This window comes from Dipodomys merriami, unplaced genomic scaffold (assembly GCF_024711535.1).
Source record: "Dipodomys merriami isolate MVZ:Mamm:240054 unplaced genomic scaffold, mDipMer1.0.p SCAF_11, whole genome shotgun sequence".
NCBI lineage: Eukaryota > Metazoa > Chordata > Mammalia > Rodentia > Heteromyidae > Dipodomys > Dipodomys merriami.
In genome coordinates this window covers 43,704,237-43,724,352 of record NW_027202382.1, presented here as the reverse complement: position 1 = coordinate 43,724,352, position 20,116 = coordinate 43,704,237, and the positions used below count along the sequence as shown (strand labels likewise).

Here is a 20,116-nt window from a genome sequence, read left to right as displayed (position 1 = left end):
TCACATCTACAATCTTAGCTAGCTACTCAAGAGGCTGAAATAAGAGCATCATAGTTCAAAGCCAGCCTGGGCAGGAAAGCCTGTGAGACTCCTATTTCTAACTACCAAAAAAAGCCAGAAGTGAAGCTGTGACTCAAGTGGTAAGAGTGCTTGTGCAAAAAAGCTCAGGGATAGTGTTCAAGCCCTGGGACAGGCACAAAAAAAAATTAACAATAAATAGATATATAAATAACAATAAAAAATGTCACAGCTATATGCTATAAGTGCTTATAACTAATGTAGTTGTCTCATTAAATATCAAATAGGAAACTACTTCAGAAATCACAATCAAATGATTGTGTGTGTGTATGTGTGTGTGTATTACAGTACCAGCGATTAAACTCAGAGGCTCATACTTGCTAAACGCTCTGCCATTTGAGCAATGCCAGTGGTTCAATCCCTACCATGAGAAGAAAATCGTTAAATGATAAAAGAAATTTGTATTTAGAGAGAAGATATCAATACACTTGTTACCACCAATAGTCAAAAAATATCCTTGAAAAAACTCTTCAGCTAGGTACGCTAGATAAACAACTGTTTTGTGTGTATGTGTGTGCTAGTCCAAAAAGGCTTGAACTCAGAGCCTAGATGCTATACTTGAGTTCAATTCTTGGTTTAAAAAATGAGCTAATAGGGACTGGAAGTGCTTGCCTCACATGCTTAAGGCCCAGGGTTCAATTCCTCAGCACCGCATAAACAGAAAAAAAAGGCCGGAAGTGGCACTGTGGCTCAAGTGGTAAAACACTAGCCTTGAGCTGAAGAGCTCAGGGACAGTACCCATGCCTAGAGTTCAAGCCCCACAACCAACCAAAACAACAACAACAAAAAAAATAAACAAACAAACAAAAAAGAGCTAATAAGCTTACTCAATATGACATGAAAGTCAGTCGTTATGTCGAAAAATGAACTTTACAACTTTGGTGGGGGGGTGGGGGGGAGGATACCAAGGGATGGGAAGGGGAAACAAAGCAGGAGGCTACAATGCTTGATAAGAAATGTGCTCATTATCTTACCCATGTAATTATAACCCCTCTGTACAGTATTTTCACAATAAAAATATATTAAAAAAAAAAAGACATGAAAGTCAAGAAATTGTCACTCAAAGCCGGGTGCCGGTGGCTACTCAGGAGGCTGAGATCTGAGGATCACGGTTCAAAGCCAGCCCAGGCAGGAAAGTCCGTGACACTGGAAGTGGTGCTGTGGCTCAAGCAGTAAAGCACTCGCCTTGAGCTGAAGAGCTGAGGGTCAGTGCCCAGGCCCAGAGTTCAAGCCCCACGACCGACAAAAAAAAAAAAAAAAAGAAGGAAATTGTCACTCAATTACACACCAAAGAACAGTAATGTAGTTAGTACTAACCTTCAAGATTAAGGCCTGGCTCTGTCTCTCATCCTGCAGAACCGTCTGAGGAAAAAAATAGATGGCAAAACGTCATCTTACAGATAGATAAAGCATGCAAATATGTACCTCACCTGCAACATTATGATTGCCCATTTTCTCTGTAAACAATTTCTTATTTTTAACCTAAGTCAGTCCCTCTCTCCTTTGTTCTAGTCTCTTCACACATAAAATGAGGATAGGTTTGGATATTCTTTTTTTTTTTTTTTTTTGTCGGCCATGGGGCTTGAACTCTGGGCCTGGGCGCTGTCCCTCAGCTCTTCAGCTCAAGGCGAGCGCTCTACCACTTGAGCTACAGCGCCACGTCCTGTTTTCTGGTGGTTTATTGGAGATAGGAGTCTCACGGTCTCTCCTGCCCGGGCTGGCTTTGAACCGCGATCCTCAGATCTCAGCCTCCTGAGTAGCTAGGATTACAGGCGTGAGCCACCAGCGCCCGGCTTGGATATTCTTTTAAATCACTGATTAATATGTCATTCTTTGTCCCTTCCAGCCCTCTAAGTATGAGACATATATCACCTTACGTACATGGTCTTTAAGCCTTTAGGATACTCTGATTTCTCTTCAGATCATATAAATCTTTCAATTTTAGGCCTTTAGGAAAAAAGCTGTTAAGTGATAACCTACCTCTGTTGATTACAAGGAAAAAGGAGAAAGGGAGCAGGAGCTAGACACACAACAAACCTTCAGTGAGTCCCGAGTACCCCTGTAATCCTCCTGAAGGTAGCACTGCAATAACTGCACACTCTGCTCTTCATCAAGACCCTGAAACACAGAGTTGTGCAGTGAGCATAGTCATCTAGCCTCACAGGCGACACAAAGGATAGAGAGCATTCTAGAAACTGTCCTCTGGCATGAACACGGCATTTGAATATACAAACTGCATACAACGTAACTACTTTAACCTGTAGGAGATTAAAGGGACCAATCACCGGCCTGTAATTAGCATGACAAATTAAGAACTGTGCTAATTATTCACTTTTTTAAAACATACTAACAGAGCAGCAGGCACAGTTTGGGCTCCCAAAATAAAAAACCAACAACTTGGGCTGGGAAGGTGGCTCAGTGGTAGAGTATTTGCTTTGCATGCATGCATGAGGCCCTGGGTTTGATTCCTCAGTACCACATAAACACAAAAAGCCAGAAGTGGCGCTGTGGCTCAAGTGGTAGAGCGCTAGCCTTGAGCTGAAGAGCTGAGGGACAGTGCCCAGGCCCAGAGTTCAGGCCCCATGACTGACCAAAACAAAACAAAAAGCCCAACAACTACGTACTTAAATATAAACATAGTCACCTTAGAACTACACATATATGCTGAAGAAAATTCTACCATATGTAGTAAAGTAAATGGATCAGGCAACTTTATTTGTGACATATGGTGAAAAAAGCTGAAACTTGGATATGTCTGAAATGTTAACATGCCCAGTTAAAATCTCCAAAATTGAAATAAACTGAATTTCCCCCAGCAATCATCAGCACTGAAGCCAAGTAATAAACTAAGACAGTGCTCATTTTTACTCACCAAAAACTTGCTGATTCTTAAGCCCAGTTCCTTCAGTGGTGAAGCCACATCTTTATTAGCTTTCACTTTCTCTGCTGAACTTGGACTAAGAAAAAAATAATGTGTTATTCCATTTTCAATGATCTCCCAGGGGTGCAAGATAAGAATACTTGAAAATATTTTTACTACAGGCATACTTTCTACACTGTATCACAAAATGTACACAACTACCTCTATAGACTTTTATAAAACACAGAACTGGTTATGCCCAACTAACAAAACAGTATGATGTCTGCTAATAAACTCTGGTTATAACAATATCATTTGTAGATTTATTCAGTTTCATTATTTTTGAGCCCTGCAAATACCGTGAAATACATTGCTATAACCACCTTATCAGTGGTATTATCAACATTTAAAAAGAAAAAATAAGGGCTAGGAAGGTGGCTCAGTGGTAGAGCGCTTGCCTTGCATGCATGAGGCCCTGGGTTCGATTCCTCAGCACCACATATGCAAAATGAAAAAAAGCCGGAAGTGGTGCTATGGCTCAAATGGTAGAGCACTAGCCTTGAGCTGAAGAGCTGAGGGATAGTGTTCAGGCTCCACGACCAAACCCAAAAAAAAAAAAAAAAGAAAAAAGAATACCAAAAATCCCACACTTGTGCCAGGTGCTGGTGGGTCACATCTGTAATCCTAATCAGGAGACTAAGATCTGAGGAATGCAGTTCGAAGCCAGCCTGGGCAGGAAAGTCCCTGAAACTCTTATTAAACCACCAGAAAACCAATAGTGGCACTGTGGCTCAAGTGGTAGAGCACTTGCCTTGAGCTGAAGAGATCAGGGACAGCGCCCAGGCTCATAGTTCAAGCCCCACAATGAACCAAAACAAACAAATGAAAATTCCACACTTGGCTATGAAAGTGGCCTAATGGTAAAGTGCTTGCCTAGCAGGCTTGAAGTCCTGGGTTCAATTCCTCAGTACCACATAAACAGAAATGGCCAGAAGTGGCCCTGTGGCTCAAGTGGTAGAATACTCACCTTGACCTGAAGAGATAAGGGACAACAACCCAGGCCCGGAGTTCAGGCCCCAGGACTGGGGGGGGAAAATCTTAGAGTTAATTAAAAAAATAAGATAGGCTGGGAAGTTGGCTCAGGGGTAGAGCACTTGCCTTGCATGCCTGAGGCCCTGGGTTAGATTCCTCAGTACCACATAAGCAAAAAGAAAAAAAGCCGGAAGTGGTGCTGTGGCTCAAGTGGTAGGGCGCTAGTCTTTAGCTGAAGAGCTGAGGGACAGCACCCAGGCCCAGAGTTCAGGCCCCACGACCGGACCCCCCCCCCCCCAAAAAAAAAAAAATAAGACCAGGTCTGTTAGTACACAAGCCAAACCTACTGATAAGACTTAGAATTTATGATGCCCAGTAGTAACAGGCATACTCAGCAGCTAGATACCATTTTCCAATAAAAGAAACCAAAATGTATTAAAGAACTGGGTGCTTATTTTGTTTGTTTTTGTGGGTTTCTTTTGTTTTTGTTGGTCATGGGGCTTGAAATATGGACCTGGGTGCTGTCCCTGTGCTCTTCAGCTCAAGGTGAGTATTCTACCACTTGAGCCACAGGGCCACTTCCAGTTTTCTGGTGGTTAACGAGTTAAGAGTCCCTCAGACTTGCCTGCCTGGGCTGGCTTTGAACTGCAATCCTCAGATCTCAGCCTCCTGATTAGCTAACCCACGGGTCACCTGGCAGAACTGGGTGCTTCTACAGCTGAGTAAGAAAGATAAAGGGTGAATCTAAAGCACTTTGGAATGCCAGAAAGTAAAGAAGTATTCCCAAATCTGAAGGATGTGGACAAGTCAAAAGGACAAAGACACCCAGAAACAACTCCCTATGGCCAAACATGGAAGAATGTAGGACTCTATGTTCAATCCCCAGTACTCTAAAAAACATAAAGCCAGTATAAATATACTTGAATGCATACTGATATATACAAATGAACACAGGGCTGAATGTAGGAGAGCAGTCTTCCTTACAAAGAATTTTGAATTTCATGTGTAGATGATACCTCCTAAGGAGGTCGAGTTTAAGTCACCACTGTCCCACATTACAATGGGCTACACTGGGTTGAGGGTACAGCATAAGACCCTAGTACTTAGTTCCTAATACTGAGGGGACGGGAACAAGGACGGGGACGGGAATGGGGACGGGAATGGGGACGGGGACGGGGACGGGGGGAATGGGATTCACTTAGTGACCCATTTCCAAGGAACAGAGAAAAGAAAGGAAAATGTAACTTGAAACCTGACAAGCAGTACCTTAACCAAGTCAACTCACCATCATCACTGATGTCAGAGGCATAACATATATATACACTCTGGGTTTGGGGTTTTTTGTTTTGTTTTACTTTGTTTTTTTGAGGTTCGTGAACTCTGGGCCTGGGCACTATCCCTCAGCAATTCAGCTCAAGGCTAGCTATACTACTTGAGCCACAGCACCACTTCCAGTTTTCTGGTGGTTTATTGGAGATAAGAGTATCACAACTTTCCTGCCTGGGCTGGCTTTGAACCGCAATCCTCAGATCTCAGTCTTGTGAGTAGCGAGAATCACAGGTGTGAGCCACCAGCGCCTGGCTTAATACACATTTGGTAGTCAAGTAGTAAGAACAGTATTTCAAGCTGGGTGGTGGTGGCTCACACCTGTAATTCTTACTACTCAGGAGGCTGAGATTTGAGGATCGTGGTTCAAAGCCAACCCAGGCAGGAAAGTCCATGACACTCTTATCTCCAATAAACCACCAGAAAACCAGAAGTGGCACTGTGGCTCAAGTGGTAAAGTGCTGGCCTTCAGCTGAAGAGCTGAGGGACAGTGCACAGGCCCAGAGTCCCACAACTACCACCACCACCAACAAAAAGAGGTTCTGCTTTATTTTATCACATTCCAACAAATATCATAATATTATTTTCCACTTTCCAATTACAAAAAAAAAGCCAGGCACTACTGGCTCACACCTATAATCCTAGCTACTCAGGAGGCTGAGATCTGAGGATTGCAGGTCAAAGCTAGCCAGCAATACAAAGTCTAGGAGACTCTTTATCTCCAATTAACCTCCAGAAAACCAGAAGTGGAGCTGTGGCTCAAAGTGGTAAAGTGTTGGCTGGGAAGGCAGCTCAGTGGTAGAGCGTTTGCCTTGCATGCATGAGGCCCTGGGTTCGATTCCTCAGCACCACAAAAGCAGAAAAAGCTGGAAGTGGCACTGTGGCTCAACTGGTAGAGCGCTAGCCTTGAGCTGAAGAGCTGAGGGACAGTGCCCAGGCCCAGAGTTCAGGCCCCATGACCAGCAAAAAAAAATTAAAAAAAAAAAGTGGTAGAGTGTTAACCATAAGCAAAAGAGCTTAGGGACAATGCCGGGACACTGAGTTCAAGCCTGACAATAGACAAAACAAAAACAGACATGTATTTCTGCAAAGCTAACAATAATACCTCAAAAGGTGGTGTAGTATTAAATAATTTACAATGAATATTCTGATTAAAACTTTTGCCTTAAGTAACTTTTATGTGAAGGGCTTAGAAATATAAACAGCACATAAGTAGCACTATACAAGGGTTAGCAGCTGGTAGCACTATTCAGTGCTGTATCTCAGTATTTAGTGCAGACACAAACATAATGAACTGCAATATTACAGGTGTTAACTGAATAGTTAATAAATCTTCATCCACACACAATTAGACATTTAAATTCTACATTATACATTTACAGTCCATTTCCTTTTCTTTGAATAGACAGAAAAAAATTACACCATAAATAAAACCAACTTGTATTTTCCCTGATCTAGCCAGCCCATAATATCACAAAACCACATGTAAGAAAAAAAAAAAAAAAAAAAAAAACACATGTAAGGATAAGTATCACCAGGGAATTACATGCTGACACTTGGGACAGCCATACCTGGGAGGTTTATAGTATGAAAGTCCCTCCAACAACCGATGCCAATGTTTATTCAGTTCCGCCTCAATCTGATTCTGCAAAAGAATAATTGGAAGACTTCAGAATCACACTAAGCATGACATAGTCCTTTTTTCCTTTTGTGAGTCTTGGGAATTGAACTCAGGGCCTGGGCACTGTCCTTGAACTTCTTTTTGTCAAGGCTAGTATTCTACCACTTTAGCCACAGCTTTTTCTGTGTATGTGATACTGAGGAATCAAACCCAGAGAGCTTCATGCATGCTAGGCAAGCACTCTACCACTAGGCCACATACCCAGCTCCTTCCTTCAGTCTTTAAAATGTACTTCCCCCAATAGTTTAGATCATTTTCAATACAGAAAATTGTAACCTCCTTTGCTTAACATGGTGGCACAACAATTTAACCTTATTATGGAAATTCTGACAAATATACTTTTTTTTTTTTTTTTTTTTTTTTTGTCAGTCGTGGGGCTTGAACTCTGGGCCTGGGCGCTGTCCCTCAGCTCTTCAGCTCAAGACGAGCGCTCTACCACTTGAGCTACAGCGCCACTTCCGCTTTTCTGGTGGTTCATTGGAGATAGGAGTCTCATGGTCTTTCCTGCCCGGGCTGGCTTTGAACCGGGATCCTCAGATCTCAGCCTCCTGAGTAGCTAGGATTACAGGCGTGAGCCACCAGCGCCCGGCAAATATACTTTTTAATAATTACCAAGGCAAGTAGCTAGATCATAATCTACCATTCTCTTAATAGTTGATAATTTAAAGTGACCATAACACTTTATTAACATAAATAATGATGTGACGGAAGTGGCGCTGTAGCTCAAGTGGTAGAACACTTGCCTTGAGCTGAAGAGCTGAGGGATAGCACCCAAGCCCAGAGCTCAAGCCCCATGACCGCCCAAGCCCAGAGCTCAAGCCCCATGACCAACAACAACAAAAAAAAGCTGTAAAATAAATAATGATGTGAAGTGTCTTATATGCAAGTTTTTGTGGGTTTTTTTTTTTTTTGGTGCCAATTCAGGGGTTTGAACACAGAGCCTGCACATTATCCCTGAGCTTTTGTGCTCAAGGCCAGCAGTCTACTACTTGAGACACAGCTACTACTTGAGACACAGCTCCACTTCCGACTTTTTGGTAGTACATTAGAGATAAGAGTTTTACAAACTTTCCTGCCCAGGTTGGCTTTGAATGTGATCCTTAGATCTTTCAGCTGAACAGCTAGGACTATAAGACACCAACATCTGGCCAATTATTATTTTTTTTAATATTGGAGTTTGAACTCATGGTTTCATACTTGCTAGGCAAGTGTTCTACCACCTGAGCCATGCACTTACTCCATTATGCACAAGACATTTTCAGGATTCCATACTCTGAGAATTCATTCCAGAAGTGCAATTATAAAATGAAGGCATATCAAAAGATATAGAGGTCTAGGGGGCACCAGTGACTCACCCTAGCTACTCAGGAGGCTGATCCAGAGGACTGTAGTTCTCTTCAAGACTCCATCTCCAAAATAACTGCAGGGCACTGGTGGCTCACGCCTGTAATCCTAGCTACTCAGGAAGCTGAGATTTGAGGATTGCAGTTGAAAGCCAACGTGGGCAGGAAAGTCTGTGAAACTCATCCCTAATAAACTACTTAGAAAAAGCCATAAGTGGCACTGGCTCAAGTGGCAGAGTGCTGGCCTGGAGCACAAGCTGAGCTAGTGAAGGCGTGTGGCTCAACTGACAAAGTTTTAGCTAAGCAATCAAGCACAAGGCCGAGTTCAAACCCTGATGGGGGGGTGAGGGAGGGGGAGGGCTATTAAGTGATAGGGCCACCCAGGAGAAATGGCCCCTTCCCTTGCTTCTTTCCTCCTGCACCCTAGAAATCTCCAGCACCTGTAACCAGGCAACTAGCATGTGTGGGGGCAATATGAGGTCCCTCAGGCTCTGAATCCCCATCCTGTGAGGTTACCTCCACATCTCATGTGGCCACACTCTTCCCTTATCCTCCCCTTTATAACCTTTCTCTTCCTGCCATAAGCTCTCTTGCCCTGTACTCCTCCATCTGTGCAGGCAGCAGTTTGGTCTCTCCTCTCTCTCTCAATAAATCCTCCTCCCTTTCCTTTTGGCAACTGTTATAGTAAGACCCTAAAATAGGTGTAAAACTATGTTAATAATAATGACTGAATGGCATCCTACTACTTTATCCTTACAGAGTCAGAACACCCAATGATCAATATAAACAATTCTCCTTTATTGATATATACTTGACAATGTCTTAGAAATCGCAGCCTCAAGCCGGGCTGCACCGGTGGCTCACAGCTATAATCCTAGCTACTCAGGAGGCTGAGATCTGAGGATCACGGTTCAAAGCCAGCCCCAGCAGGAAAGTCCATGAGACTCTATCTCCAGTAAACCACAGAAAACCGGAAGTGGTGCTATGGCTCAAGTGGTAGAGTGCTCACCTTGAGCTGAAGAGCTGAGGCACAGCGCCCAGGCCCGTAGTTCAAGCCCCATGACCAACAAAAAGTTAATTAATTAATTAATTAATTAATTAGACTGCCAGGTATCGGTGGCTCATGCCTACAATACTATCTATTTAGGAAGCTGAGATTTGAGGATCACAGTTGAAAGCCAACCTGGGCAGGAAAGTCTGTGAGACTCTTATCTCTAATAAACTACTTAGAAAAAGCCAGAAGTGGCATGTGTCTCAAGTGGCAGAGTGCTAGCCTGGAACACAAAGATTCAAGAACAGTTCCCAAGCCCCGGAATGGCAAAAAAAAAAAAAAAAAAAGCACAGGAGACTCCATCTCCAAAACAGCAAAAAGCATGGCTGAAGGCCTGGCTCAAGTGCTAGCGTTCTAGGCTATGTAGTAAGATGCCCTGAGTTCAAATCCTAGTACCAAAGAGAAAAGAATCCTACCCTACCACTTACCAGTTCTCTCAGAGCTGATCTTCCAAGTAGAATTGTCCACAGTTCCCTACTGCTCCTGAAAAATGAGAAAGCAGAGGTCATTTTGCTATTCTAGCAAAAAAGAAATTTGATGACCAAAATAAAAACAAAGAATTTAAGATTTTCACCTAAACCAAACAAGTCACATATTAAAAATTGAAGAGAGCATGCTGGGTGGCTCATGCTTGTAATCCTAGCTACTCAGGAGGCTAGTTCAAAGCCAAGAAAGTCAGTGAGACTCTTATCTCCAATAACCTACTCAGAAAATGCCAGAAGTGGAGCCATACCTGAAGTAGTGGAGCATTGCCTTGAGCAAAGGCAGCTCCCAGGCCCAGAGCTCAAGTTCTAGGACTGGCCAAAAAAAAAAAAATGAAGATAGCTACTGTATTTGAAAACTCTCAAGATGACACTGGGGACGGGGGGGGGGGGGGGGGGGGGGGCACCCTGGGAATGTGGCTCAGTGGTAATGTGCTTGCCTAGCATGCATAAGGCCCTGGTTTCCATTCCTCGATATCACATAAGCAGAAAAAGCTGGAAGAGGTGCTATGGCTCAAGTGGTAGAATGCTAGCCTTGAGCAAAAGAAGCTCAGAGACAGTGCCCAAGCTCTGAGTTCAAGCCCAGGATTGGCCAAAAAAAAAAAAAAAAATGACATTGGGGTTGGAGGTAGTTCAAGCACTGAGAAGTTGCTTAACAGGCTCAAGGTCCTGGACTCCATTCCCAGAACTTCAAAAGTTTAAAATAACTAAAAGACATTATTAACTGAATCATATCATCACTTATGATCTCCTAAGAAAGTAATGCTTGCAACAAGCAATCAAGTTTATACTTATCAACAATAAGACATATCAATTGGAGCAATTAAAAAGTATGAAAAATTGGGCTGAGAAGGTGGCTCAGTGGTAGAGTTCTTGCCTTACATGCATGAGGCCCTGGGTTCGATTCCTCAGTTCCACATAAGCAGAAAAAGCCAGAAGTGGCGCTGTGGCTCAAGTGGTAGAGCACTAGCCTCGAGCTGAAGAGCTGAGGGACAGTGCCCAGGGCCAGAGTTCAGGCCCCATGACCGACAAAAAAAAAAAAAAAAAAGTATGAAAAATTACTCAGGAGGCTGAGTAGGGCAAGAGAGTCCATGAGACACATCTCTAATAAACTACTAGAAAAAGCCAGAATTGGGCTAGGAAGGTGGCTCAGTGGTAGAGCACTTGCCTTGCATGCCTGAGGCCCTAGGTTCAATTCCTCAGCACATTAGCAAAAAAGAAAAAAGCCGGAAGTGGCGCTGTGGCTTAAGTGGTAGAGCGCTAGCCTTGAGCTGAAGAGCTGAGGAACAGCGCCCAGGCCCAGAGTTCAGGCCCCATGACCGGGCCCCAAAAAAAAGAAAAGAAAAAGCCAGAATTGACACTATGCCTCAAGTGGTAGAGCACTAGCTTTGAGAAAAAGAATCTCAAACTGGGCATCAGTGTTTCACGCCTGTAATCCTAGCTACTCAGAAGGCTGAGATCTGAGGATCTCAGGTTCAAAGCCAGCAAGGGCAGAAGAGTATATGAGACTATTATCTCCAACAAACTACTCTAACAAACTACACAGTGCCAGAAGAGGCACTGTGGCTCAAGTGGTAGAGCAGTAGCCTTTGGCAGAAAAAGACTCAGGGACAGCGCCCAGGCCCTGAGCTCAAGCCCCAGGACCAGGGGAAAAAAAGTATGAAAAATGTGCATCTTACAATTAAGATGAAATATAGTACTAATAAATTATAGTAACATCACAAGGCCCTTGATTCAAAATTAATTAACTAGCTTTTTCCTTTGTAGTCATTACTTTGTAATGAGAAGAGGTAGATTGACTAATTAGCCTTAATTAATCAATAGAAGCAAAGCACTACTTCCATTTCAGGACCCTCACCAGCTCCAGAAAATTTTCTAACTACATGATACAACTGACATCCTCAATGAAATCTAACAATCACCATGAATAGTTACTATATTCATATGTTAAAAATGTCATAAGCAGACCTATACAAGATTAAATAAAATACATATTAGATCCTGTCTTCAATGTGCCTTCTATTATTTCAATCAATATGCTGGACATGAGGGAATACACTGTAGCCTCAGCTATGAGGAGACAGATAGTATGATTACCATTTGCAATCTACTTTTACAAAAATGTAAGACCCACCAGAATAACTAAAGCAAAAGAGGTATGGCTCAAGGTGGGCGTTGGTGGCTCACACCTGTAATCCTAGCTACTCAGGAGGCTGAGATATGAGGATCCCAGTTCAAAGCCAGGGAAGGAAAAGTCCCGTGAGACTCTTATCTCTAATAAACCACTCAGAAAACCAGAAGTGGTGCTGTGGCTCAAGTGGTAGAGCATTCATCTTGAGCTAAAGAGCTAAGGGACAACACCCAGGCCCAGAGTTCAAGCCCCACAACCGACAAAAAAAACAGATGTACAGCTGTAGTGTCTGCCTGGCAAGTATGAGGGTATGAGGCTCTGAATTCAAACCCCATTACTATGAAAAAAGGAGGGGGGGAAAAAAACCTTCTCAAGAAAGTTATAAGGGATGAAGTATGGCTCAGTAGTAGTAGTAGAAGACTACTTGTCTAGCATTTACAAGGCCCTGAGTTCAATCCCAAGCGCCACACACAGACACACACACAGACACACACAGACACACAAACACACACACACACACGTAAAGTATGCACCAATGGCTCATGCCTGTAATCCTAGCGACTCAGGAAACTGAGATTGACTACTCAAAGCCAGCCCAGGCAGGAAGGTCCATAAGATTCTTGAATCTCCAATTAACCATCAAAAAAAATAGGAGTGGAGCTGTAACTCAAGAAATAGAGCACTAAGCCGGGCGCTGGTGGCTCACGCCTGTAATCCTAGCTACTCAGGAGGCTGAGATCTGAGGATCGCGGTTCAAAGCCAACCCGGGCAGGAGAGACCGTGAGACTCCCATCTCCAATAAACCACCAGAAAACCGGAAGTGGCGCTGTAGCTCAAGTGGTAGAGCGCTCGCCTTGAGCTGAAGAGCTGAGGGACAGCGCCCAGGCCCAGAGTTCGAGCCCCACGGCCAACCAAAAAAAAAAAAAAAGAAATAGAGCACTATACTAGCCTTGAGTAAAACTGCCAAGCAAGTGAATGAGGCCCTGAGTTCAAGTACAGTACTGTCACAAAAAATTAAATAAAGGGCTATGAATGTGGCTTAGTGGTAGAGTGTTTGCTTTGTATACATGAAGCCCTAGGTTCATACACAGAAAAAGCCAGAAGTGGCACTGTGGCTTAAGTGGTAGCATGCTAGCCTTGAGCAAAAGAAGCTCAGAGACAGTGTGCAGGCCCTGAGTTTAAGCCCCAGAACTGGCAAAAATAAAAATAAAATAAAAAATAAAAACCAAAATGTTTCATTCTTACTTTTTCTTTTTTATGATGCAGATATTATTATAATCCTCATTTACCTTATCAAAAAATATAAAAGTTTTAGAGTGGTTAAGTTACTTGCCTAAAGTCATAAAAATAATACAAAGTGGAATCAGAGGTTGAACCTAAGGCTGCATAATTCCAGAGTTAACCATTGTAACTGTTTCCAGTTGCATCTGGACAGGGACACTGGCAGCTCATGCAAACCTAGCCAGTCAAGAGGTTGAAAGGTGCTGGGAAGGTGGCTCGGTGGTAGAGTGCTTGCCTTGCATGCATGAGGCCTGGGTTTGATTCCTCAGCACCACATAAGTAGAAAAAGCCAGAAGTGGTCCTGTGGGCTCAAGTGGTAGCGCTTCCCTTGAGCTGAAGAGCTGAGGGACAGCGCCCAGGCCCAGAGTTCAGGCCTAATGACCGACCAAAAAAAAAAAAAGAGGCTGAGATCTGAAGATCAAGTTTTGAAACCAACCTGGGAAGAAAAGTCCCTGAGACTCTTAACTCCAATTAACCACTAGAAGTGGAAATGTGAATTAAGTGATAAAGCTTCATGGATAAATCTAAGCAAGTTGGACTCTGGTGGCTCACTCCTATAAGCCTAGCTACTCAGGAGGCTGAGATCTGAGAATAGCAGGTTGAAGCCAGCTCAGACAGGAAAGTCTGTAAGACTCATCTCCAATTAACCACCTAAAAACAAAACAAAAACCTGGAACTAGCCAGGCGCTGGTGGTTCACACCTGTAATACTAGCTACTCAGGAGGCTGAGATCTGACTGGGGTTCAAAGCCAACCTGGGCAGGAAAGTCCATGAGACTCAGAAAATCAGAAGCGGCACTGTGGCTCAAGTAGTTGAGCACTTGCCTTGAGCTGAAGAGCTCAGGGACAGTGCCCAGGCCCAGAGTTCAAGCCCCATGACTGACAAAAAAAAAAAACAAAAAAAACCCTGGAACTGTCAGGCTCAAAGCGACAGGTGAACAACACAAGAGTCGCTCACCCCAGCCGGGCGCTGGTGGCTCACGCCTGTAATCCTAGCTACTCAGGAGGCTGAGATCTGAGGATCGCGGTTCAAAGCCAGCCCAGACAGGAGAGACCGTGAGACTCCTATCTCCAATAAACCACCAGAAAACCGGAAGTGGCGCTGTAGCTCAAGTGGTAGAGCGCTCGCCTTGAGCTGAAGAGCTGAGGGACAGCACCCAGGCCCAGAGTTCAAGTCCCACAACCGACAAAAAAAAAAAAAAAAAAAAAAAAAAAAAAAAAAGAGTCGCTCACCCCTATAATCCTAGCTAGTCAGAAGGCTGAGATGTGAGGAGCCTGGTTCCAAGCCAGATCAAGCATAAAGTCCCTGTGTTGGGCAAAAGAGCTCAAGGACAGTGCCCAGGCCCTGAGTTCAAGCCCCATGACCAAAAAAACAACAACAACAAACACACAAATCAGCAAGCACCAAGAATATTAGTGAAGTGTTATTACTGTGGTTGTAGGTCCTAGGGCTTGAACTCTGGGCCTAGATGCTGTTGCTAAGCTCTTTAGCTCAAGGTGAACACTCTACCATTGAGCCACAGCGCCACTTCCAGTTTTCTGGTGGTTTATTGGAGATAAGAATCTCACCAACTTTCCTGCCCAGGGTGGTTTTGAACTGCGATCCTCAGATCTCAGCCTCCTGAGTAGCTAGGATTACAGGTGTGAGCCACTGGCACCCGGTTTTCTTAGTCCAGCCCTGAAACAGAAGTCTGCTCAGTACAATTCCAACTGCTAGGATTCATCAGCAAAGCAGCACCTAGAGCTGAAATCGGGGTATAGTGCTGGAATGCTAACCTAGCATTTGAGATTTTGAGTTCCATCCTCCATACCATAATAAAATTAGTAAATATGTCCAGTGCCAGTTATAGTCCATCTTCAAAGATAAATTTGGTAGGTTCCCCAGTATACTGGCAGCTGGGCACAGGTGGCTCAGGCCTGTGAGATCTGATGATCAAGGTTTGAAGCCAGCCCAGGCAGAAATGTTGCTGAAACTCTATCTCCAATTAACTAGCAGAAAAGCTGGTCTGGAGGCATGGCTCAAGTGAGAACAGCCAAGCAAAATTTGTACAAGCCAGGCACCGGCATCTCACGCCTGTAATCCTAGCCACTCAGGAGGCTGAGATCTGAGGATCACGGTTCAAAGCCAGCCCAGGCAAGGAAAATCTGTGAGACTTTTATCTCCAATAAACCACTAGAAAACCAGAAGTGGTGCTGTGGCTCAAGTGGTAGAGTACTGGCCTGGAGCTGAAGGGCACCCAGGCCCAGAGTTCAAGCCCTACGACCGACCAAAAAAAAATTCTGTACAAGAGCTGCCGAGCGCTGGTGACTCACACCTGTAATCCTGGCTACTCAGGAGGCTGAGATCTGAAGATCAAAGTTCAGAGCCAGCCCGGGTAGGAAAGTCCATAAGACTCTTATCTCCAATAAACCACTCAGAAAACTGGAAGTGGTGCTATGGCTCAAGTGGTAGAGCACTCACCTTAAGCTGAAGAGCAGAGGGACAGCGCCCAGGCCCAGAGTTCAAGCCCCAGGATGGACCAATAAAAAAGTGCAAGGCCCAAGGATAGGAATGTAGCTTAATTGTACAGTGCTGACCTAGCATGCATGAAGCTCTGGATTCGATTCCTCAGTTCCACATAAACAGAAAAGGCCAGGAGTGACACTGTGGCTCAAGTACTAGCCTTGAGCAAAAAAAGCTCAGGGACAGTGCCCAGGGCTTTGAGTTCAAGCCCAGGACTGGCAAAAAAGAAAAAGAAAAAGTGCAAGGGCCTGAGTTCAAGCCCTGCACCAACACTACATACTGGCAAATGTGGGTGGCGTGGTTAAGTGAAGCTGCTTTCCTTCCCTTACTCTACAGTAGCAAAAGCTCACCCAGGCTTCACAATGACTAGGCCTGGGAAAAGGAAGAGATCCAGAGGCCACCAGCTGTACAAGGGCTGGCATGAAAAAGCAGGGGAGGAATAGGCAAAATGGTCCTCACAGCTGCGAGTGATGAAGTGATACAAGAGAAGATGGACCTTGGATATAATACATATGTACATGCTGTTCTGGATTGATAGGGATGAACAAGATTGAAAGAAAAAAGCAGGGTTATGGCAGGACCAGGCAAGAAGTTAAGGAGGAGGTGTCATTTTAGGAGATGGTGAGAAAGACACTTCAAGCTGCAAAGTCGATAATGGAGGTGAGGTTGGCCTGGTTACAGCTTTGGAGCGAGACACCTTTCAACCTGAACCATCCCTTTATCCCAGAGTGGTGGGTAGACTCGAGTGGGCGCCCCTCGGGGTTGGGGAGAAGGGGCTGAGATGAAAGCCTGGAAAGCGCTTCGCTTCCCCGGGACCCGGCTCCGCAAGCGCTCCGAGACTGGAGAACGGTGCCTTTGGTTTTTTAATCATTCATCGTCTGGTTTCCGAAGCCTGGTGCGGCGCCGGGAAGGTCGCGGAAGGAGGTGGACGCGTCACGGCCGATGGAATCGATGTGTGATGAGCAGATGAGAGGAGGAGGAGGAGGAGGAGGAGGAGGAGGGGGAGGAGGAGGGGGAGGAGGGCGGGAAGCGCGGGGACGCGAACCAGAGCCCCGAGGAGGGCCCGGGGAAGGCAGGGGCAGACCGCGGCGGGGCCGGGCACGGCGGGCGGGGAGAGGTCCCCGCAGGCGACCGCCCAGGGCCCCGGCGCGCCGCGGCCGAGCGGCATGGGGGGGGCGCCGAGAGGAACGAGAGGGGAGCGGGGCGCGGAGCCCCGAGGCGGGCGCGGAGCCCCGAGGCGGGCGCGGAGGGGGGACGGCGGCCGGCCCACTCCCGGAGGAGTGCTCTCGGACCCGCGCGTGCCGGGACCGTTTAGACGTAACCGCCTGCCGTCCCGCAGCCTGTGCGCCCCGCCAGAGTCGTCCCCGTCACAGCCATCGCCTCCTGCTCCCAACTTTCTCCCGGTTCCCTTTTCGCTTCCACCCGGCGCCTCACAGCCACCGCCGCACACCCGGCCCGATCCTCACCTCACGTACGGCCCGCCGGCGGCAGCCGCCATCTTCGCGCGCGCGCGCGCCCCGGGCCCGCCCCCAGACGACGGGCCCACGTGACCGCTCGCCGCCAGAGTGCCTGGGCGGGGCTTCCGCGTCACGTGACGCCCCGGGGGCGGGGCCAAGATGGCGATGCCCGGCCCGGCGCGGCTTCCGCGGCGGAGGTCCTGAGAGTGGAGGAGTGGCCGCGACTCCACTGGATAGACTGTGGTCAAGCGGTGCAAGGTGACCCGACGGCGCCAGCTTCCCGGCCGCAGAGTGACCTACGGTGGGACTTCCTCCTTGAAGCTGAACAAGGTTGCTGGCTGGGTGAAGCTGCTGCCCTTTGCTTGGCGGGGTGACGGGGCCCGGAGGCCAAGGCGTCCCTAGTTACCCCGGCTTCTACAGATCCCCTGGTCTGGAGACATGACCCGGAAGTGCCCTCCCTCAGCCCCGGAGCCCAAGGCTCCGCTGAGCGGGTCGGTGCTGGCCGAGGCTTTAGTGGTGTTCGCGGTGGTTCTGAGCATCCACGCGGCCGTGTGGGACCGATACTCGTGGTGTGCGGTGGCCCTCGCAGTGCAGGCCTTCTACGTCCAGTACAAGTGGGACCGATTGCTGCAGCAGGGAAACGCCGTGTTCCAGTTCCGAATGTCGGCCAACAGTGGCCTACTGCCCGCCTCCATGGTCATGCCTTTGCTAGGGCTAGTCATGAAGGAGCGGTGCCAGGCTGCGGAGAACCCGCATTTCGAGCGCTTTGGCATTGTGGTAGCCGCCACGGGCATGGCCGTGGCCCTCTTCTCCTCGGTATTGGCACTGGGCATCACTCGTCCCTTACCCACCAATACTTGTGCAATCTCTGGTTTGGCGGGAGGTATTATCATTTATATCATGAAACATTCACTCAGCGTGGGTGAGGTCATTGAGGTCCTGGAAGTCCTGCTGATCTTTGTTTATCTCAATATGATCCTGCTGTACCTGCTGCCTCGCTGCTTCACTCCTGGGGAAGCGCTGCTGGTACTGGGTGGCATTAGCTTTGTCCTCAACCAACTCATCAAGCGCTCTCTGATTGTGGTAGACAGCCAAGGAGACCCAGTGGACTTCTTCCTGCTGGTGGTAGTGGTAGGGATGGTACTCATGGGTGTCTTCTTCAGCACCCTCTTTGTTTTCATGGACTCAGGCACCTGGGCCTCCTCCATCTTCTTCCACCTCATGACATGTGTGCTGGGCCTTGGTGTGGTCCTGCCCTGGCTGCATTGGCTCATTCACAAGAACCCCTTACTCTGGCTTCTGCAGTTCCTCTTCCAGACGGAAACCCGTATCTATCTCCTCGCTTATTGGTCTCTGCTGGCCACTGTGGCCTGCCTGGTGGTGCTGTACCAGAACACTAAGCGATCATCTTCTGAGTCCAAGAAGCACCAGGCTCCCACCATCACCAGGAAGTACTTCCACTTTATTGTGGTAGCCACTTACATCCCAGGTATCATCTTTGATCGCCCCCTGCTTTATGTGGCCGCCACTGTATGTTTGGCAGTTTTCATCTTCCTGGAGTATGTGCGCTACTTCCGCATCAAGCCTTTGGGTCACGTGCTGCGGAGCCTCCTGTCCCTCTTCCTGGATGAACGAGACAGTGGGCCACTTATCCTGACACACATCTACTTACTCCTAGGCATGTCTCTTCCCATCTGGCTGATCCCCAGACCCTGCACACAGAAGGGCAGCCTGGGAGGAGCAAGGGCTCTAGTCCCCTATGCTGGTGTCTTAGCTGTGGGTGTAGGTGACACTGTGGCCTCCATCTTTGGCAGCACCATGGGGGAGATCCGCTGGCCTGGAACCAAGAAGACTTTTGAAGGGACCATGACATCTATATTTGCCCAGATTATTTCTGTAGCTCTCATCTTAATCTTTGATAGTGGTGTGGACCTAAACTACAGTTATGCTTGGATTTTGGGGTCCATCAGCACTGTGTCCCTCCTGGAAGCATACACTACACAGATAGACAATCTCCTTTTGCCCCTGTACCTCCTAATATTGCTGATGGCCTAGCTCTTGTGCAGCAGCAATGATGCAGTAAATAGTGATCTGGAGAGAATGAATGATCCACACTGCATGTGGACAGGAAGACCCAAGGGGTGAAACACAGGTTGGGATTTTCATTTGATTCAGACATAAAATAAAATTTTAAAAAAGCTCTCTTGCTTTTAGCTTTGCTGATATTGAAAAATTAAAAGGAGCCAGGCACCGGTGGCTCATGCCTATTGCTAGCTACTCAAGAGGCTAAGATCTGAGGATAGCTGTTTGAAGCCAGCCTAGACAGGAAAGTCTATGAGAGTCTCATCTCCAATTAACCACTGAGGGCCAGAAGTAAAGCTGTTGCTCAAGTGGTAGAGCACTTGTAAAAAAAAAGCTTAGGGATAGCACCCAAGCCCTGCATTCAAGCCCCAGGACCTGCATAAAAAGAAAAAGGAAAACACAACTCAGGGAATTTGAATGTACTGTTGAACCCTCTCTTTTCCTTTTTTTTTTTTTTGTCAGTCATAAGGCTTGAACTCTGGGCCTGGGCACTATCACTCAGGTTTTCAGCTCAAGGCTAGCACTCTACCTCTTGAGCCATAGCACCACTTCTAGTTTTCTGGTGGTTAACTGGAGATAAGAGTTTCATAGACTTTCCTGCCTGGACTGGCTTTGAACTGTGATCCTCAGATCTCAGCCTCCTGAGTAGGATTACAGGTGTGAGCACCAGCACACTGCCCAGCTCTTTTTTGTTTAATAATATTTTTATTGAGATTAAATGGTTATATAAATTTCAAAAATTTCACAGGATTGTAGGATAGTGATACTTAAAGTTACAAACACTTTTAATCTTCACAAGGCATACTGTCA

General features: G+C 46.4%; 2 protein-coding genes across 3 annotated transcripts in view; one reads left to right on the top strand and one right to left on the bottom strand.

Annotated features, from left to right (window-relative positions):
- Nup188 (nucleoporin 188) overlaps positions 1–17,299 on the bottom strand; it is a 58,491-nt gene extending 41,192 nt beyond the window's left edge. The window contains exons 1-6 of one of the 2 annotated variants that reach the window (XM_070014799.1): positions 17,234–17,299; positions 9,800–9,854; positions 6,868–6,941; positions 2,951–3,035; positions 2,116–2,196; positions 1,396–1,440 (exon numbers count right to left, since the gene is read on the bottom strand). In XM_070014799.1, coding sequence (XP_069870900.1) covers positions 1,396–1,440; positions 2,116–2,196; positions 2,951–3,035; positions 6,868–6,941; positions 9,800–9,854; positions 17,234–17,265 — 372 coding nt within the window. In that variant the 5' untranslated portion in view covers positions 17,266–17,299. The remainder of the gene's footprint in view (positions 1–1,395; positions 1,441–2,115; positions 2,197–2,950; positions 3,036–6,867; positions 6,942–9,799; positions 9,855–17,233) is intronic. The other variant, XM_070014800.1, reaches the window with a different exon arrangement.
- Positions 17,300–17,382: 83 nt separating this feature from the next.
- On the top strand, positions 17,383–19,425 carry Dolk (dolichol kinase). The gene has a single exon (XM_070014801.1). It carries the CDS (start codon positions 17,663–17,665, stop codon positions 19,277–19,279), a length of 1,617 nt encoding a protein of 538 aa, XP_069870902.1. The 5' UTR covers positions 17,383–17,662; the 3' UTR covers positions 19,280–19,425.
- Positions 19,426–20,116: the final 691 nt, after the last annotated feature.

Bases quoted from the DNA above. Each gene is read 5' to 3' on its own strand.
- Dolk (XM_070014801.1), top strand. From the start codon at position 17,663: ATGACCCGGAAGTGCCCTCCCTCAGCCCCGGAGCCCAAGGCTCCGCTG.